This window comes from Syngnathus scovelli, chromosome 5, assembly GCF_024217435.2.
Source record: "Syngnathus scovelli strain Florida chromosome 5, RoL_Ssco_1.2, whole genome shotgun sequence".
Classification (NCBI taxonomy): Eukaryota; Metazoa; Chordata; class Actinopteri; order Syngnathiformes; family Syngnathidae; genus Syngnathus; species Syngnathus scovelli.
In genome coordinates this window covers 10754920-10770437 of record NC_090851.1, presented here as the reverse complement: position 1 = coordinate 10770437, position 15518 = coordinate 10754920, and the positions used below count along the sequence as shown (strand labels likewise).

Below are 15518 nucleotides of genomic sequence, written 5' to 3'. Positions count from 1 at the left end.
AAACAAGCATTATACCCCTTCCTGTAAAGTTTCATAAAGGACCAATTCATCTTAAGTCAATTGTTGATTTATTCCAAGAGCCATTGCATTGCAGTAAGTGTTAATGGGGTCAACATGAATTGAAACTAAAAGTGTGAAACTAACAAAAAAACAAAACGAAGGGATCAAGTAATACCTTTCTTTCAAAAGACGCTTTGTGTAAGTATGTTTGGTCACACACTTATCACCAATGTTATTACAGAACATGACATTGGACAACAATAAAAGGTATAAAAAAAATCACTGAATTCATGAGTCACTTTTGTTTGAATAGGAAGGTTAGGTTTCCATGTCAAGCCATCTGTAGTGCATAATTTAAGCCATTTTTCGCAGCAGAGCGAATATTGTTTTATAACTTTATTTGCGATATCAACCTCAATGAGCTGAGTCTCATAGTTGTGTTTGAGTGTATATGCTAATGCGGTCATGTCCACCTCATACACAGTGAAAAAATTAACATCCCTTCAATTGGAGATTTTGCCAGTGGATGCTATGAAAAAGTACCTCTATGTTGATTTAAAAGTTTTGACTAAATTATGATATGACATTCAAAATAGGAAAAGCATTTGAAATTGTTATTCTAAAAAAAGCCCAAAGAACTATTGTCGTTCTCTGTGCCCGGCCACGAGGCATTCGTCATTGAGGCCCTTATCTAGGCCTGGCTCCAAAGGGGAGCCATCTTTTAAAATATTTAGTACTAGTCTTTTTTTGCCAGTTTTCTTGATCCCAGGAGCATGACATTCTCATTGTTTTAGGTTGACCTTCACCTATAAGGTCCATGTTGCAGTCTTAACTTTGTGTTTGAATCAAATGCGTGCTGCTGAGCGGCTAAGAATGCATCCTTCAAGTTTCATCCACCTGGCCACCAAAATCAAAGAGTTCAGTAGAGGGGGACAATGTTGAATAAGATTCAACATTCTAGACATTATTTTTGTGATGCAGATGTTGTTATAGCACTAGCAGTATTTTTGCATCCGCGCTAGTTTTAGCAACTTATAAAACTAACTATTAACTCAGTGTGCCTAACTGTACAATTAATTCTATTAAATAGACCACATTTTATGGGAACTGACTTTTTTGTGTGTGCGTTCACCTAGCAGTAAATGAGCATCTGAACAAAAATTGACCTCTTTGAGGTTTGCCCAGTTTTCTTTGTGGCTGACAGACAAGCATTAGTTCCCATTCAACTATATTTCCAATAAGTCAATATGTACAGTATTTTTATTACCCGAATTATAAAATCCTATTTGCAGAAGAATCGAAGCACAATAAAAGTATGTACTTAAGATATGGTACAAAGGTGCTGTCAAAAATATCAGGTCATTCTTTTCACTAAAACAAACAAGTATTTCCAGTCTATGATTATTCATACTGAGCTGTCAAATGAACAACATGACAAATTCCTTAATTATAAAGTAAGGATAGTACAAAATTCCTATTCCAAAAGTATTTAAAAAAATAGATATATCAAAGTATTTAGTTCAATTCAGAATACATGGGTAAAAAACCCTTATTAAGAATGGTTAACAGACAATATTAACAGCATTGAGGTTATGTAGTATTTTACATACTGGTGGCTTGACACCCAAAAGTGGGTCACAGAACCATTTGGGTGGACCGCTGACAGATAGTAAAAACAAACAAAAAAACTGTAGTTTCTTATTTTGATTATTCCATTACAGTACAAAGACGTTCTAAGCACCCACGTAGAATATATTGGAAAAATTAATGAACCTGTTATTGCGTTTTAGCCACTCGTGTACTCCGTACACAAATATCATGCAGGTAGGTCAACCTCTGGCTAGAGGATGTCATTGTGAAAAATTTGCTTATGGTAGTACATGAAACTACCTGAAAATGTGTTTTCAAAGGCTATTTATAAACAAAACATCCACTGAGGTGGATTGCCCTTAGCTGCTGATATGTTGCATTTACCAGCTCATTGAGAGAATTGAAATTTAGTTTTCTATTCAAATTAGAATTGAAATTTAGTTTTCTATTCAAATGAGAAGATGAGGATCAGAGTATTCCAAGTTCATTTATAAAGACGTGAAAGCAGACGACGATAACTTTGGAACTCACAGATCTGTTAAGTGAGTACTTGGGGACCGCCTGCCACCCCGTTCGTTCGTGCCCGTGTGTGATCTCCCATTTAGTTTTGTGCGTACGCGGTAACATCTCTTCCTCAGGCAGTGGCTGGACACTTTCTTCATTATAAATTGAGGTTGCATGATTCCATTTGCAGTGCTGACTCAACACTGTCAGCATATATGAGGCCCTCTAGATCTGCAGTTAAAAGAATCTCCTGGACATTTGGCTGGTGGGGAACCAAAAACAGACAAGAAAGATTTTAGATGTTGGACTGCTATCTGGATAAGTCAAAAGCCATCCATGGTGGCTTGGTGAAGGAGGAGAAAATAATACTGCACTGCTCTAAGAAGGAGCAGTAAAAAAAGGAGCAGTAAAAAATAACAGACAATGGTAAGAATTGAAAAATGTACTCCTTACATGAAAGGATCATTGAGTATACCTGCAATCCAGAAAGGATCAGACGCACATCTTGCCGTTTGAACTGCCTCAGCAAGTCGCTCAGCTCATTAATCACAGTGTAATCTATCACACTGACATGGAGGCAATCCAATACAACTGACCGTGGAAGAGACTCTGGTGAATGTTGGGAAGTGAAAGACTGATCATCACTCTTAATCGTTTACTGTTTTAATCTTTTGAACACCTACCCTGTAGAGCTTGAGTGTGTATGACGTGGCTGAGATGTTCTGCAGCAGGAAAGCTGAGCCCGCTGGCCAACTGAATTAGTATTACACTTTGATTAGATATCTGCACACAACAGGCACATGGAAGACACAACAATCGTCAAAAGCGCAGGTACATGTGAGAAATGCATTATTCAGAATGGTTTGTCTGCCTCAATCATTTTTGTAGCACAAGTGGTATAGAAAATGGATAGATCGATGGATGAAGTCGTAATAACACCAGTATATTGATAATTGCTCTCCATCACTATTGTTTATTATCATCACTATACCAATCAGTAATAATTCTTCTGTATTTTTGTCGTTTGTATTTCGGTTCCAAATCCCACTATCTGATAAATCAGCAAGGTCGGCAGAAGTTAGACAACGATCTTGATCATTTGAATCAGGTGTACTGTAGCAGGGAGACATATAAAACAGGACACTGGACGCCGAGGTCCGGAACTGGCTGTCTCATAATGTTAGATTAAATTTACTTCAGCTTCAATCCACTTCAAAAATGCTGACCAGCTTCAGCTCTTCAATCTCCACAAATCCAATCTTCAATTAATTCACTGATCAAAATAATGAACCTTGGGTAAAAGTAACACACAGAGAACCCACAACTACTAAAAAAAATATATCTGAAAGGTCGGCCTATTGAAGACTTGTGGCCTCCACTGAAATACCCTCCACTAACAGCTCCTCAGTGACAAGTTACAGAAGCCCAAAGGACCACATTCCACAATCCAACAATTTCCCATCAACAACAAACGGCATTGGAATACCTCTATTCCAGGTCTAGCCATGGTGTACATCAGTAAAGCTCCAGACACAGCCACACCTCCTATGATTCCATACTGCACCCGCCAGAAACTCATCAGGAATGTCACAATGAAGGGAAGAAGGTCAAGCTCTAGGAATGACACAGAGGCACAATGTTGTGAGATGAATCAGTGAAACCCTTGGACACTACCCTACGTGTAAGTGTAGGAACATACTATGTATTTTCCACATCTTAGCCATGACTTGATAGTCAAACATAGGAGCGACTGCGCAGATGACAACAGCAGCAAGAGAAGCTTTTGGGATGTAGTAGAAGGCCGGCATGAGGAACGCCAAAGACAGCAACACTATCACACCTGCAAAAAAAATTTTTTTTTTTTCATGCTAAACAAACAAAATTACAAAATCAAGGCTAATCTATCTATCTATCTATCTATCTATCTATCTATCTATCTATCTATCTATCTATCTATCTATCTATCTATCTATCTATCTATCTATCTATCTATCTATCTATCTATGACTATGCATGAAGACTGTAGTTTTAAGTTGCAATATCACTATTCATCACTAGATGGCAGACATGGCTTAGTTTAACTTACACCAAGTCTTATACTGGCAGGTTTTATACAAAGTAAGATAATAGTTTTTTTTATGGATTCTGATTGATATGCAGGACAAACATAACATAATAACTCAACCATATGAAAATACTGAGTGAGTTTATTGTGTGTGTGTGGAAAAAATGCACAAAATGAGTTAGAGCACTTTTTGCTGGTTTGCTGTTCAATAGTGTTGTGCTTTCCATGAATGATACATTTTAGAAAAGCACTGGAAAAAAATAAAATAAAATCACTGTATCTACTGTGATGATTAGATTAGATTAGATTAAATACTTTATTGATCCCAGGGGGAAATTTGGGTTTCCAGCAGCATTCATACCACAGAGTGAGTATATAAAAGACATACTGATGACATGAGAGCAACTCAATAGGCTTCTAGAAAAGGCTGCTCCTCACAACGACGCCAGAAATTTTGTTGTTTGCTTCAAAAAAAAAAATTGTCTTTTATAATGCATTGAGATATATTTTGTAAATGTATTTGCAGTGCGTATTTTGCATGTATGCATTTATTTTGTCCATAATTATTTATTTTGGTCCAACATCTGGTTAGGAAATGTGTGGTCCCATGTGCCCCCTCCCAGTAGCACTGATGAAAAATTGTGGGCCCCTCCTGCATTTGAGTTACCCATCCCTGCTCTACAGCATGTGTTAACATTTTAGTCAATGCTTTCAATTCTCTACTGAACTTTCAAAAATAGAATTCTCTTTCTGAAAAAAATCAATATATATATAAACGAAATACAAACTTTTAAGACAAATTACTTTTAAGAATAAAAACATCAATGCAAAAGTGTGTGGACTCACTGGTGACAATCCCTCCAGCTGGAGTACAAACCCCAGTCTGAGAATTCACTGCAGTTCTAAAGATGACAAAATATTAATCCATACAATTAGTACACACTTTTTCTCTCTTTCTCAAACACGAACGCACGCAGGCAAACACACACAATAACACACCTGCCAAAGCTGCCGGTAACAGGGTAGGCTGAGACAAAGGAACCCATAATGTTGGTCATACCGATTGCCAATAGTTCCTGATTGGCATCAATTCTGTAGTTGTTCTGCCTGGCTGAGGACAAACAAGTCAAAAGCTTAGCCCAGTATTACAATGGCCAAAATATCTAGCTGAATAGAAAAGCCCTTTTGTGACACCTATAAAATTAGATTGTTACAGAGAAAAAGTAATCTTCTTCCTCATTGATATGTACACGTGCCCCCACTAGTTTAAATGCAGCATTCTGATTAATATTGCGTTTGTGGAATACGAGTTAAGCAGCAAAATTCACCCAATTTTTTCACGAGTAATCTGAAGATGAGTCATAATTGGTTGTGACCTGAGTGTTGGCAACTGTGATGTCATTTTCAGTCCACAGCAAGTGGCGAAATGGCCGCCACCTGAGATGGATAAAAACAGGCCTGTTTAATTCATATTCCAATAACAAAACATTAATCAGAACATCGCATTTCGACTAGTGGGGGGCATGTACATATTATTGAGAAAGACAAATTTGGGGAAGATTTTCTCTTTAACGATCTAATTTTCTTGGTGTCACTGTTGAGCTGCACAGAACATATAACAAAGAAAATTTGGGGTTTGACTTCCCCATAGATTCATTTCTATACATTACATAACTGTGACCTTCATCCCCTTGGAAAACTCACCAAATGCTTTTGCAATTGCAATGCTCTCCAGCAGTCCCATGAAAGGAATCACAGCTAGACCTCCACCAAAGCCCTGTGCACCATATTTAGAGGAAGACTAAGAGCTCAGCCGTGAGATTTTAATAGCCAATTTCACAGCCTCACCTGGACTCCTTACCTCTACAATCTCTCCAAACGTTATCACAGTGCCATTGACGTCAGTGTCCGAGGTGGGCGGTGGACTGAACGGCGGAAGTCCCCGGGAGGTTTTCCCAGTGATTGTGAAGACTCGAAGCCCAATAGCTTCCCACGAAAAGGCGCAAAAAGAAGCGGCCACGACTATGAGGGCGTTACGCACTGGCCAAAACACAAAAGGCATTTAAGGAAAACTATTGTGCAGACACACTTGCAGGTCAAATGAATGCAGTGTTTTACACTGATACTGACTGGTAGCAACAGTGCAGACAAATCTTCTGGCAGCCCTGGAAAATCTGGGAGCATCATCATCATCATCATCGGAGCCCAGGCTTGTCTTCATTGACATCAGCATGACCAGCAACGCTATGCAGAGAAAACCAAGGACCACATCGCCTAGTCGTGCCTCGGGGATCTTGTAAAATGTGTAGTAGACTTGTGGGAAGAACTCATGGGGAATATCTTCAAGTCCCAGGATATTCTAGACATATAATTTAAAATATTTTAAAAAATGCCAGAAGGAAAATGTTGCAGTGAAATAATGTGCCGACTATTCAACTGACCATGTCTCAATTGGCTATCATGTTCTTTTTTTGCTAGTTTATAACAGACAATTACACGTAATATTGCTCTCATTAGTGTGTTTTGCGTAGTGTTTCTGCAATGACAATGATTATCTCACCTTCACCTGCCCAAAGCCAATTGTTATTGCTGCGGCACAAGTGAAGCCTTTTAAAACAGGGAATGAGATGAAATCCAAGAGGAAGCCTGCAATGGAAAATTTTACATTTCACATTTTGACCTGCAGAGTGTGCAAAATGTACAGTAAGACCATTCATTCATACTTAGACTACAAATCCTTACACGGAATGTGTCAACCTTCTTTTTTTTGTGAGGTCAAGTGTTACTAAATTAAATCACTCCAATTTCACATGACTAAAGTGGTTCCCTCCCCTCACCTAATCTCAGTAATGCCAGTGCAGCCTGGATGAGACCGCAGAGGAGGCTAAGCAGCACGGCTTGGTGCGGCTCGCCCCCCACCAATGAGAAGCAAAGTAAAGACATGATGGCTGTGGGACCCAGCGTCACGTCCTTGGATGTCCCCAGGACAGTATAAATAAATCCTCCCATGAAGGCAGAGTAGAGCCCGTACTGTGTGTGCAAAATGAATTGTGTTGAAATCAGCTACAACTATGCAACAAATGATCAATTTATCTCTTAACACGGCTGGGAACAAGACAGATTGATAATTTAGATACTGCTGTAGGACTCACCTGCACAGGAAGGCCAGCTACTTCCGCATAGGCCAGTGCTTGCGGGACAGTTGTCAGCCCGACAGTGATCCCAGCAAGGAGATCCATCTGAAGCCATTTAAGATTGTACTTCGGTAGCCAGGAGAGAATGGGCAACCACGCCTTTAACATCCTGCTGGAGCAGCAGCCTGTCATTCTTTCTCTCTTCTCTCTTTGCAGCAGAGGTTGGTCCATGGTGAACAAAACCTTGAGTGTGAAACAAGAACCTCCAGAGGTCAAAGATGGCAGAATTGGAGGGAAATCTCCTTGTTATGTAAATATACTACGTAAGGCAAGATGAGTACTGTATTTTACTTAAAATACCAAATCCACTTACACAGTGAGATTAAATGTCCTCCTTTTGTTTTACATCTCACTCATGTTGTATGATTGGACTGGAGATTTACTCCTCTAACCTTTGTTTTATTTGTTTTTTTTTAGACCTGTGCATTCTGTAAAAGAGCTTCTTTGCATGTTAAGAAGAAGACGCATCTATATTACTATATTACACAAACTTGCATGAAATTTGACCTCTACATTTGACCCCTGATGGTGCTTGCTGTGGGTGGATGGCCTTTAATGGTCCCCACGGTGGCAGGCGACAATTTAACCACTCAGCCTGTGGCAGTCTGTGTGTCCTGAGAGACCAACACAACACAAATTAGGAAGGTCAATTTGGGAAGGTCAGTTAGTGCAGAAGCACATTAAACCTCACCCACTCCTCGAAAGGTTTAGAGTAACGCCAGACAGAGAATTGATAAACTCAGGTAGATTTTAGTTTGGAGTTTAGCGAACTGCAATCTCAACCAGGAAAATTGCGTCAGACCACAGCTACGATTTGACCTTTATAGATTATGAGCACATGAGAATCATATGACACGTACGCTGACTGACTGACAATAGAGCAACGACAGGTGTCATAAAATTCATCACTACAATATTGCATATAGAAAATAAGTTATGCTACACGGGGTGCATCGAGTTGAAAACTGTGGATGAAAACATTCAAATAAAAAAGAGCTGCACGAAGGGTAAATAAACTGTTACTAAGACATTAAAATCATCTTACAAAAGTGGTGATTAGGTCACACGCATTAATAACGCAAAACGAAACAATGAATACATTATTAAATATGACCAAGATATATCATTCCACCTTACAAGTGCAAGGTCCCAAGTTCTCGATCGCCGCTCTGCGCTTCGCAAAAGCATCCCTACTAAGTCTTCCTGTTGTGAAATGTCACATGCCAACGGTCACGTGATAACATGTTTGCGGAAGACATTTTTTATTTTTATCTTTATTAGGCTAATGAACCTTGCATTCCAATACAAAACAGTGTGTACTACTCTAGAATATTTTTTTTCAACAAAATCAAATTTCCAAAATACAAATCCGAACATTATCAACACGAGGAAGATGCTCAAGCTGTTTTTTTGGTTTTTGCTTCTTTGTCACCTCGGGGAGTCCAAGAGAAGAAATGTTCTTCTAATAATTGGTGAGTGTTTGAAACTTAGAAAGTTAAGACAAATGTGCTTGAGTTGACATAGTACAAACGGTGATGACACTAATTGTTTTACGTCGAATGTTGCAATAAGAAAATCCGTGGTGCATTTCTGCGTTGCACTTGGAAAGACGCCATAAACTCAGAGGTGACAGGAGTACTCGTAATGTGTACCGAAGTAGAAGTACAGACAACTGTTTTTTTATGGTAAAAGGAGAAGTAATCGACTCCGTATTTAAACCAGACTAAAATGCACTCACATTTAGTACAAAAGTACAAATTAATCTTTCTTGCCCGATGCAATTCCCATTTGATAAGTTGACGCAATGAAAACTTTTGCCAAAGCTGTTGACATAAAAAATACGCCTTACTTATCTGTTTGTTAGTTAATTTTTTAGATTAGTCAGGACACACTTATGGTTTTCAGCACATTTGCTAGAATAATCTTTAGAATCAACATCAAACATTTTGAAAGGTCTTGCCTTCAAAATATCTAACTTACTTATCTTTCTTTTAATTTCAAACAAAAACAAAAGCAGTGCAGGGAGTCCCAAGACTCAGTGGCATTTCTTGCGAAGGTAACTTAAATAAACAAATAGCTCCCTGAAGTTAATCCAATTGACGTCTTTATCGTCCGTCATGTTTTTAGAAAAAGCATATCTTGATATTTGGATGGATAGCGACATTGGCAATATTGCTTGATAATCAGCCCGACCAATATTTCATCTATTCCTATTTGTTTTCTCCTCTTCCAGCCGATGATGCCGGTTTTGAAACTGAGGTGTACAACAACTCAGTGGTCCGCACCCCTCATCTGCGTTCTCTGGCTCAGCGCAGTGTTGTGTTCAACAACGCTTTCACCTCTGTCAGCAGCTGTTCCCCCAGCCGCTCCACCATCCTCAGTGGTTTGCCACAGGTAATGCTTAAGAACCGCCATACGCAGCCAAGTCTTGTTCTAGGAAGTTTTTCCTCAATCAGATAATTGATCTTCTGATCTGATCATAACGCCACACACATGCAAACACACAGAGTATTTAAACAGTTGGGTTTTCATTTTGTCCCAATATTTTGCCTAGAAATAATGTTTGTTTGCTGCCTTCTTAGCATCAGAATGGCATGTATGGCCTTCACCAAGGGGTCCATCATTTTAACTCTTTCGATGGTGTCCAAAGTCTTCCGCTGCTCCTCAGCCAAGCCAACATACACACGGGTTAGTAATGAAGTTTATTCCCCCTACTCAGGTACAATGTGCAAACATGTGTTAATCCTTATTTTCATTTTCACTCGCAGGTATAATTGGAAAAAAGCATGTTGGTCCTGGCTCTGTATACCCTTTTGACTTTGCTTACACGGAGGAAAACAACTCTGTCCTTCAGGTTGGGCGGAACATCACCCGCATCAAACTTCTCGTTCGAAAGTTTTTCCAGACCCATAAAGAGGAAGCTTTTGTCAGAAAACAAAAATCGGAAGACAACACAGTCAGCAATTTGAAAGATGAAGAAGAAAGGCCTTTTTTCCTTTATGTGGCTTTTCATGACACGCACCGTTGTGGGCATTCCCAGCCCCAGTATGGCGCTTTCTGTGAGAAGTTTGGGAATGGAGAGATGGGAATGGGTAGAATTCCTGACTGGTCTCCACAATATTACACACCAGAGCAAGTCAAGGTCAGTGATTACAGACAATTACCGGGATGTCATTGTTTTTACTTTTTATTTTATTTTGTCAATGTAATGTGATGATACACATTTTATTTCTCTCTAAATCATAAACTGTCTTCTGTTGTTCTAATCCAGGTTCCCCCTTTTGTACCAGACACACCGGCAGCCCGAGCTGACTTAGCCGCATTATATACTACAGTTAGCCGACTAGACCAAGGTACAATTTGTGCACCACATGCGTACAGCATAAATCCATTCATGTGAAACTGTGCATTTTTTCTGGGTAGGTATTGGATTAGTTCTTCAAGAGCTCAGTGATGCTGGTTATGAAAATGACACCCTGATCATCTACAGCTCCGATAATGGTATCCCTTTTCCTAATGGCCGGACCAACCTGTATCACTCTGGCACAGCAGAGCCCATGCTGGTGTCCTCTCCAGAGCACAGGGAGCGATGGGGAGGCACCAGCCAGGCCTATGTCAGTTTATTAGGTAAGATGTGGGATACATAGACATTTTCTTGAGAAAAAAAGCCAGCTGCTTTCATCTCACTGTGTAGTAATTGTTGATGAATGAATTACAAAAAAGGATTCACCAAGGAACTCTGCGTGATTATGTTCTTGGTTGGCCACTAGAGGGAGACTAGACTACATACTATACATCAGAACCTGGGCTCAAATTGAAAGGTCTGCATATGAACCGGTAATTTGTAGACATAATTTGATTTACAAGCACATACTAAAAAAATAATGCCTTTTTAAGGCTGTTTGGCTTAATTGTATTGATTTGTTTACAGTTTATACCTCGTAGTACACGCTTAACAGGGTGGCAAGTGTTTCACCCAGTTTCCACTTTCACCCAATAACTTGGCACCCAGGTGGTAACCACAGATTCCACCCCTGTTCCACCCCTGTTGGCAATCTATCAATACTACATTTGAAATGTTCATTTTATTGTCAGTATAGTATGCATAAAAGTGTGTTTCAAGGAGTATATGCATGCAGAAGTACGTAAATCGTCTGTTCACGCGTATTTGTTGCATTTAGCTACAGATACATTTGAATGTATTTGTGAGTACGTTCGAACATATTTGCAACAACGTTTGAAAGTACTTGCATTCTTGTGAATAATTTTTTACCATTATGACTTCTGAAAACAGAATCACTAGTATGTCCCCTATAATGTTGTAAATATTTGTAATTGCTTCTTTTGGCAGATATCACTCCCACCATCCTGGACTGGTTTTCTGTTCCCTACCCATCATACAGCCTCCCTGGGATCAGCACTGTCCCTGTCCACCTCACTGGTCGCTCTTTGCTTCCTGTTCTGGTCACTGAGCCCAGAAGCTGGCATACAGTCTACGCCAGCCAATCACTGCACGAGGTCTGTGAGCACGGAAACATAAAGACATGAGGCGATTTTCTTAAACATGACAAACACAAGCAGTCATGGGAACTAATGAAATACAAATACTACTTCCTGACTGTACATAGGCAGATTTGTCAGGTATCATTCTGTGCTTTACTTGAGTGCTTATTTTTCGGACAACATTTGAAATTTGAGGGTGTTGAATCGATACTTTTTTTTTGCTAGTAATTTTAGTAGATGAGTGAGTACTTCAGCAGATGTTGTCTGTTTCCAATCAGGTCACCATGTACTACCCAATCCGTTGTGTCCACCAGGGGGCATACCGCCTCCTCCACAACCTGCACTACCGCATGCCCTTTCCCATCGACCAGGACCTGTATGTTTCGGCCACCTTCCAGGACCTGCTGAACCGCACCAGGCTGAGTGAGCCCACACACTGGTTCAAAAGCCTGCAGCAGTATTACTACAGAGAGCGATGGGAGCTGTACGATATCAGGTTGGCCTTCATCTGCAGCAGCACTATGCACTCACACTTTTGGGCCTAAAACATTTAATAAGACACGACTATGCAAGCATTACTGTACACTCACACTTTTGGGCCTAAACCATTTGATAAAACACAAATATGCCAATTATTGCTGTATACTGTAGGATGAAAGTTTTCTGAGAGGCCAAAACCGACATTTTAGTGATTATTCCATGGTTCAACAATTTTCCTCAGATTTTTGTGGGATGGATGAAAACTACAAAGTAACATTTGCACTGGTCTATGTTATCGGAACCCTTTTAAAGTTTATCCATCCTTCTTTGACAGCTCTCCACAGCACATATTCTGCATTGTGTATAGAGGAGACTCATGCCTTCCATGCCTTTCAGTTATCATACACGTGTCTATGATTGTGTAAAGTCAATTTTATTCAAAGAAAATTTACCAACAACCAAAAATATTCTCCTCACTAATGCACATTAAACTGGCAGAGGGCTCAACTCAAAATACTCAATAGTTGTGCTGAAATCTCAGCAGTACTTGTACATGATTCAACCTTGCTGCATTTTTTGCCTATCACTGGCCTACTCTGTACAGCTTCTAATTTGTAAGTATTGTATTTCTGAAGTGTTTATGATCTATGTGTTGTGTTTTTTTTTCTATTCAACTACTTGGCCAATGCAGAAGAGATCCTCTGGAAACAAAGAACCTGGTGCCAGACCCGTCCTACAGTGGCATACTGGAGAGCCTGAAACAGAATCTACAAAAATGGCAGTGGGAGACAGGGGATCCGTGGGTCTGTGGAGCAGACTATGTCCTGGAGGACAAGCTGGAGCCACACTGCAGACCGCTTTACAATGGACTTTAATAGTCTACCTTGATTGATTAAATCTGCACTCAGTAGATAATAAGTAATACATTATATTTTTGTATGCCATGCTGCTTTTAATGGTTACATCTCCTTAAATTATATAATGTTAAGGTTTCTATGTTACTGGATGGGGTATCTAATCAGTTTCCATACATTTATGTGCTGTATTCTCATCATGCAGAGCCTCTTATGGAGAGGTAAATTGGCAAACATGACATTTAACTGTTTCATTTTTTTATTAGAGTGCATCCCTCGCTATTTTTCTCCCAGGAGGGGAGTCGAGCTGCTGATGCAAAACAAGTGGAATCAGTTCATCAATCTGCAAATCACTTTGTATTGATATGTTTCTGTTGTTTTCCTAATTTTGAAGCAATACTGCTGATTGTGGGTCAGTGAGGGGATGGCCTGTTTTTATTGATGTGCTCCTTTTTCCACTTTAACTTAAAATCCATGTTGACTCATTTGAAAGTCTTTTAAAGCTATGCATTCACTGTTCTGCTTTGTTTAACACTGACACAATACAACAGCAATTGGTGTTTTCCACATGACCTCATAGACAACCGTCACACTTGTGGTGTATTCAGTCATTGATGGACAGGTAGTCATGACATTTACGTGTTTTACTTTCGTTATGATGGTCTGACATGGACGCCTGACCCTCTTCTCTTGTGACTAACTGCTCCAGGTTTCCAGGTTACCGACATAAGGATATGGACACCTGTAAAAAAAATAGTGAAAAGGAAAAAATATAAAATGAAAGAGGCTGAAAATTTCAAATGAAAAATGCAACACGGTAGGGTCAATGATAGGTGGAAAAAAGTAAAGAACCAATTTATACAATTAATGAGTAAAAAGTAAAATCCCAACGTAGGAAAACTAAAGTTAATTGTTACCTCCCATCACAGCTACCTGTGACCTAGGACAAGTGGTACAGACGGTTAAATGTCGTCCTGGTTAATGAGGAGTTCTTTGAGTTGGCCCTTTTACGTCACTGTCTTGCACTACTGGTGTAAAATCTTTTACCCCCACAAGCGTGACGCGTTTGACGTCTCTCTCGCTCTCTCTTCACGCACGCCTCCAAATCTAACACAGATCAATAGGAAACCGCCCCCCCCCCCCCCCCCTTTTACGCATCAAGACGGAAGATCATCTGCTCTCCTACAATTTGATTTGACGAACATCCCGGGTCACGATACGTCTGGCAGCCCGCTTATAAAAGCAGCAGGAAATTTGCCCAACAGGCAACCAAACGCAACGCGTCCTGTAGAAGAAGAGCTCGCTCCCAAAAGCCTCAACCTCACGGAACCAGTGCTTTACAAACATGGAGAGGTCATTTAGGTTTGTTGTGGTCTGCGTTGGAGTGTCCCTGCTCATCTCCTGTCACTCCGTACAGGCCTGGTACAAGCAATCCACCGGCCCCACTTACTACTCTGTGGGCCGTGCCTCCGGTTTGCTCTCTGGAATCCGGAGGTCGCCTTATGTGCGTAGGTCCGAATCCCAAGAAACGATGGACAGCGGAGAGACGACCAGTGCCAACGTTGTTCCGGAAACAGGCAGGCAGGTCTCCTTGCTCAAAAGTATGGTGAGTACTATTGAGAAGGTTCGTTCCACACTTCTTTCTCCCGGGCTTGTCTGCAGCGCAGCACACTTTATTCTTAAATTGCTTGTCTCAAAACAGCTACAAGATATTTATTAAAACATCCAATCATTGTGATCTTTTGTGCGTAAAAGCTCATGCGTAAAAGCGCGCTTTACGCACGCGCGTCAAGCGCTTGCCAAGCGTGCGCTAACGCGGTGCAACTGAGTGACATTATGAGGGTGTTAATTCAAAGAACGCTCTGATCTATTGTGGATGTTAAAGCGCTGGAAATAACTAAAGTTGCTCAAAATCTAATTTCTTCTTTCTTATTAATGGACTGAAGGCTATTTGCGTGAAGGATATCTCCCCAAACCTGAAGAGCTGCGAGCTGCTGCGGGACGGGAGCGGCACCTTCCAGTGCAAGGCGGATGTCTTCCTTACCCTGGACTCGCTGGACTGCCTGTCCGCATGAGTTGACAGTGTGCTCATCTTGTACAGCAAAGGAGGGTCGATGTCACCCAGTATAGACTTGAATGTTTGTTTTCAACTTAAATTTAATTTATTTTTTTTTGTTTGGTATGAATCATTTAAAGTCATAGATTTCACAAGTGTTCTCTACTATGTCGTGCACTGAAATTATGTGTGAAAGTTGATTTCTGTATATCCGTTTTTATCGTATCGATTAAAAATGAACATATATTTGGAACCTATTGTGTGTCTTTGAC

The 15518-nt window shown here is 40.2% G+C and overlaps 3 protein-coding genes across 9 annotated transcripts; 2 read left to right on the top strand and 1 right to left on the bottom strand.

Moving 5' to 3' along the window:
* Positions 1-51: 51 nt before the first annotated feature.
* slc26a11 (solute carrier family 26 member 11) lies at positions 52-8564 on the bottom strand. Of its 7 annotated transcripts, none has more exons than XM_049719856.1 (15): positions 8491-8564; positions 7667-7967; positions 7312-7556; positions 6997-7189; positions 6720-6805; positions 6290-6518; positions 6021-6199; positions 5864-5936; positions 5159-5270; positions 5006-5061; positions 3794-3934; positions 3581-3708; positions 2778-2877; positions 2570-2703; positions 52-2356 (listed from the first exon to the last, which is right to left on the bottom strand). In XM_049719856.1, the coding sequence occupies exons 3-15, from the start codon at positions 7522-7524 to the stop codon at positions 2252-2254; spliced, it is 1749 nt and encodes a 582-aa protein (XP_049575813.1). In that variant the 5' UTR covers positions 7525-7556; positions 7667-7967; positions 8491-8564; the 3' UTR covers positions 52-2251. The 7 variants fall into 7 exon arrangements, with proteins under 7 accessions (XP_049575813.1, XP_049575812.1, XP_049575815.1 ...); XM_049719855.1 differs by having other exon boundaries at positions 7312-7536; XM_049719858.1 differs by having other exon boundaries at positions 7312-7536; positions 7867-7967.
* Positions 8565-8579: 15 nt separating this feature from the next.
* On the top strand, positions 8580-13675 carry sgsh (N-sulfoglucosamine sulfohydrolase (sulfamidase)). Its single transcript, XM_049719854.2, has 9 exons — positions 8580-8825; positions 9587-9747; positions 9936-10041; positions 10122-10495; positions 10625-10706; positions 10777-10980; positions 11705-11871; positions 12135-12352; positions 13028-13675. The coding sequence occupies exons 1-9, from the start codon at positions 8639-8641 to the stop codon at positions 13209-13211; spliced, it is 1683 nt and encodes a 560-aa protein (XP_049575811.1). The 5' UTR covers positions 8580-8638; the 3' UTR covers positions 13212-13675.
* Positions 13676-14339: 664 nt separating this feature from the next.
* npb (neuropeptide B) lies at positions 14340-15499 on the top strand. The gene is made up of 2 exons (XM_049719904.2): positions 14340-14796; positions 15137-15499. The coding sequence occupies exons 1-2, from the start codon at positions 14536-14538 to the stop codon at positions 15263-15265; spliced, it is 390 nt and encodes a 129-aa protein (XP_049575861.1). The 5' UTR covers positions 14340-14535; the 3' UTR covers positions 15266-15499.
* The last annotated feature ends 19 nt before the right edge of the window (positions 15500-15518 follow it).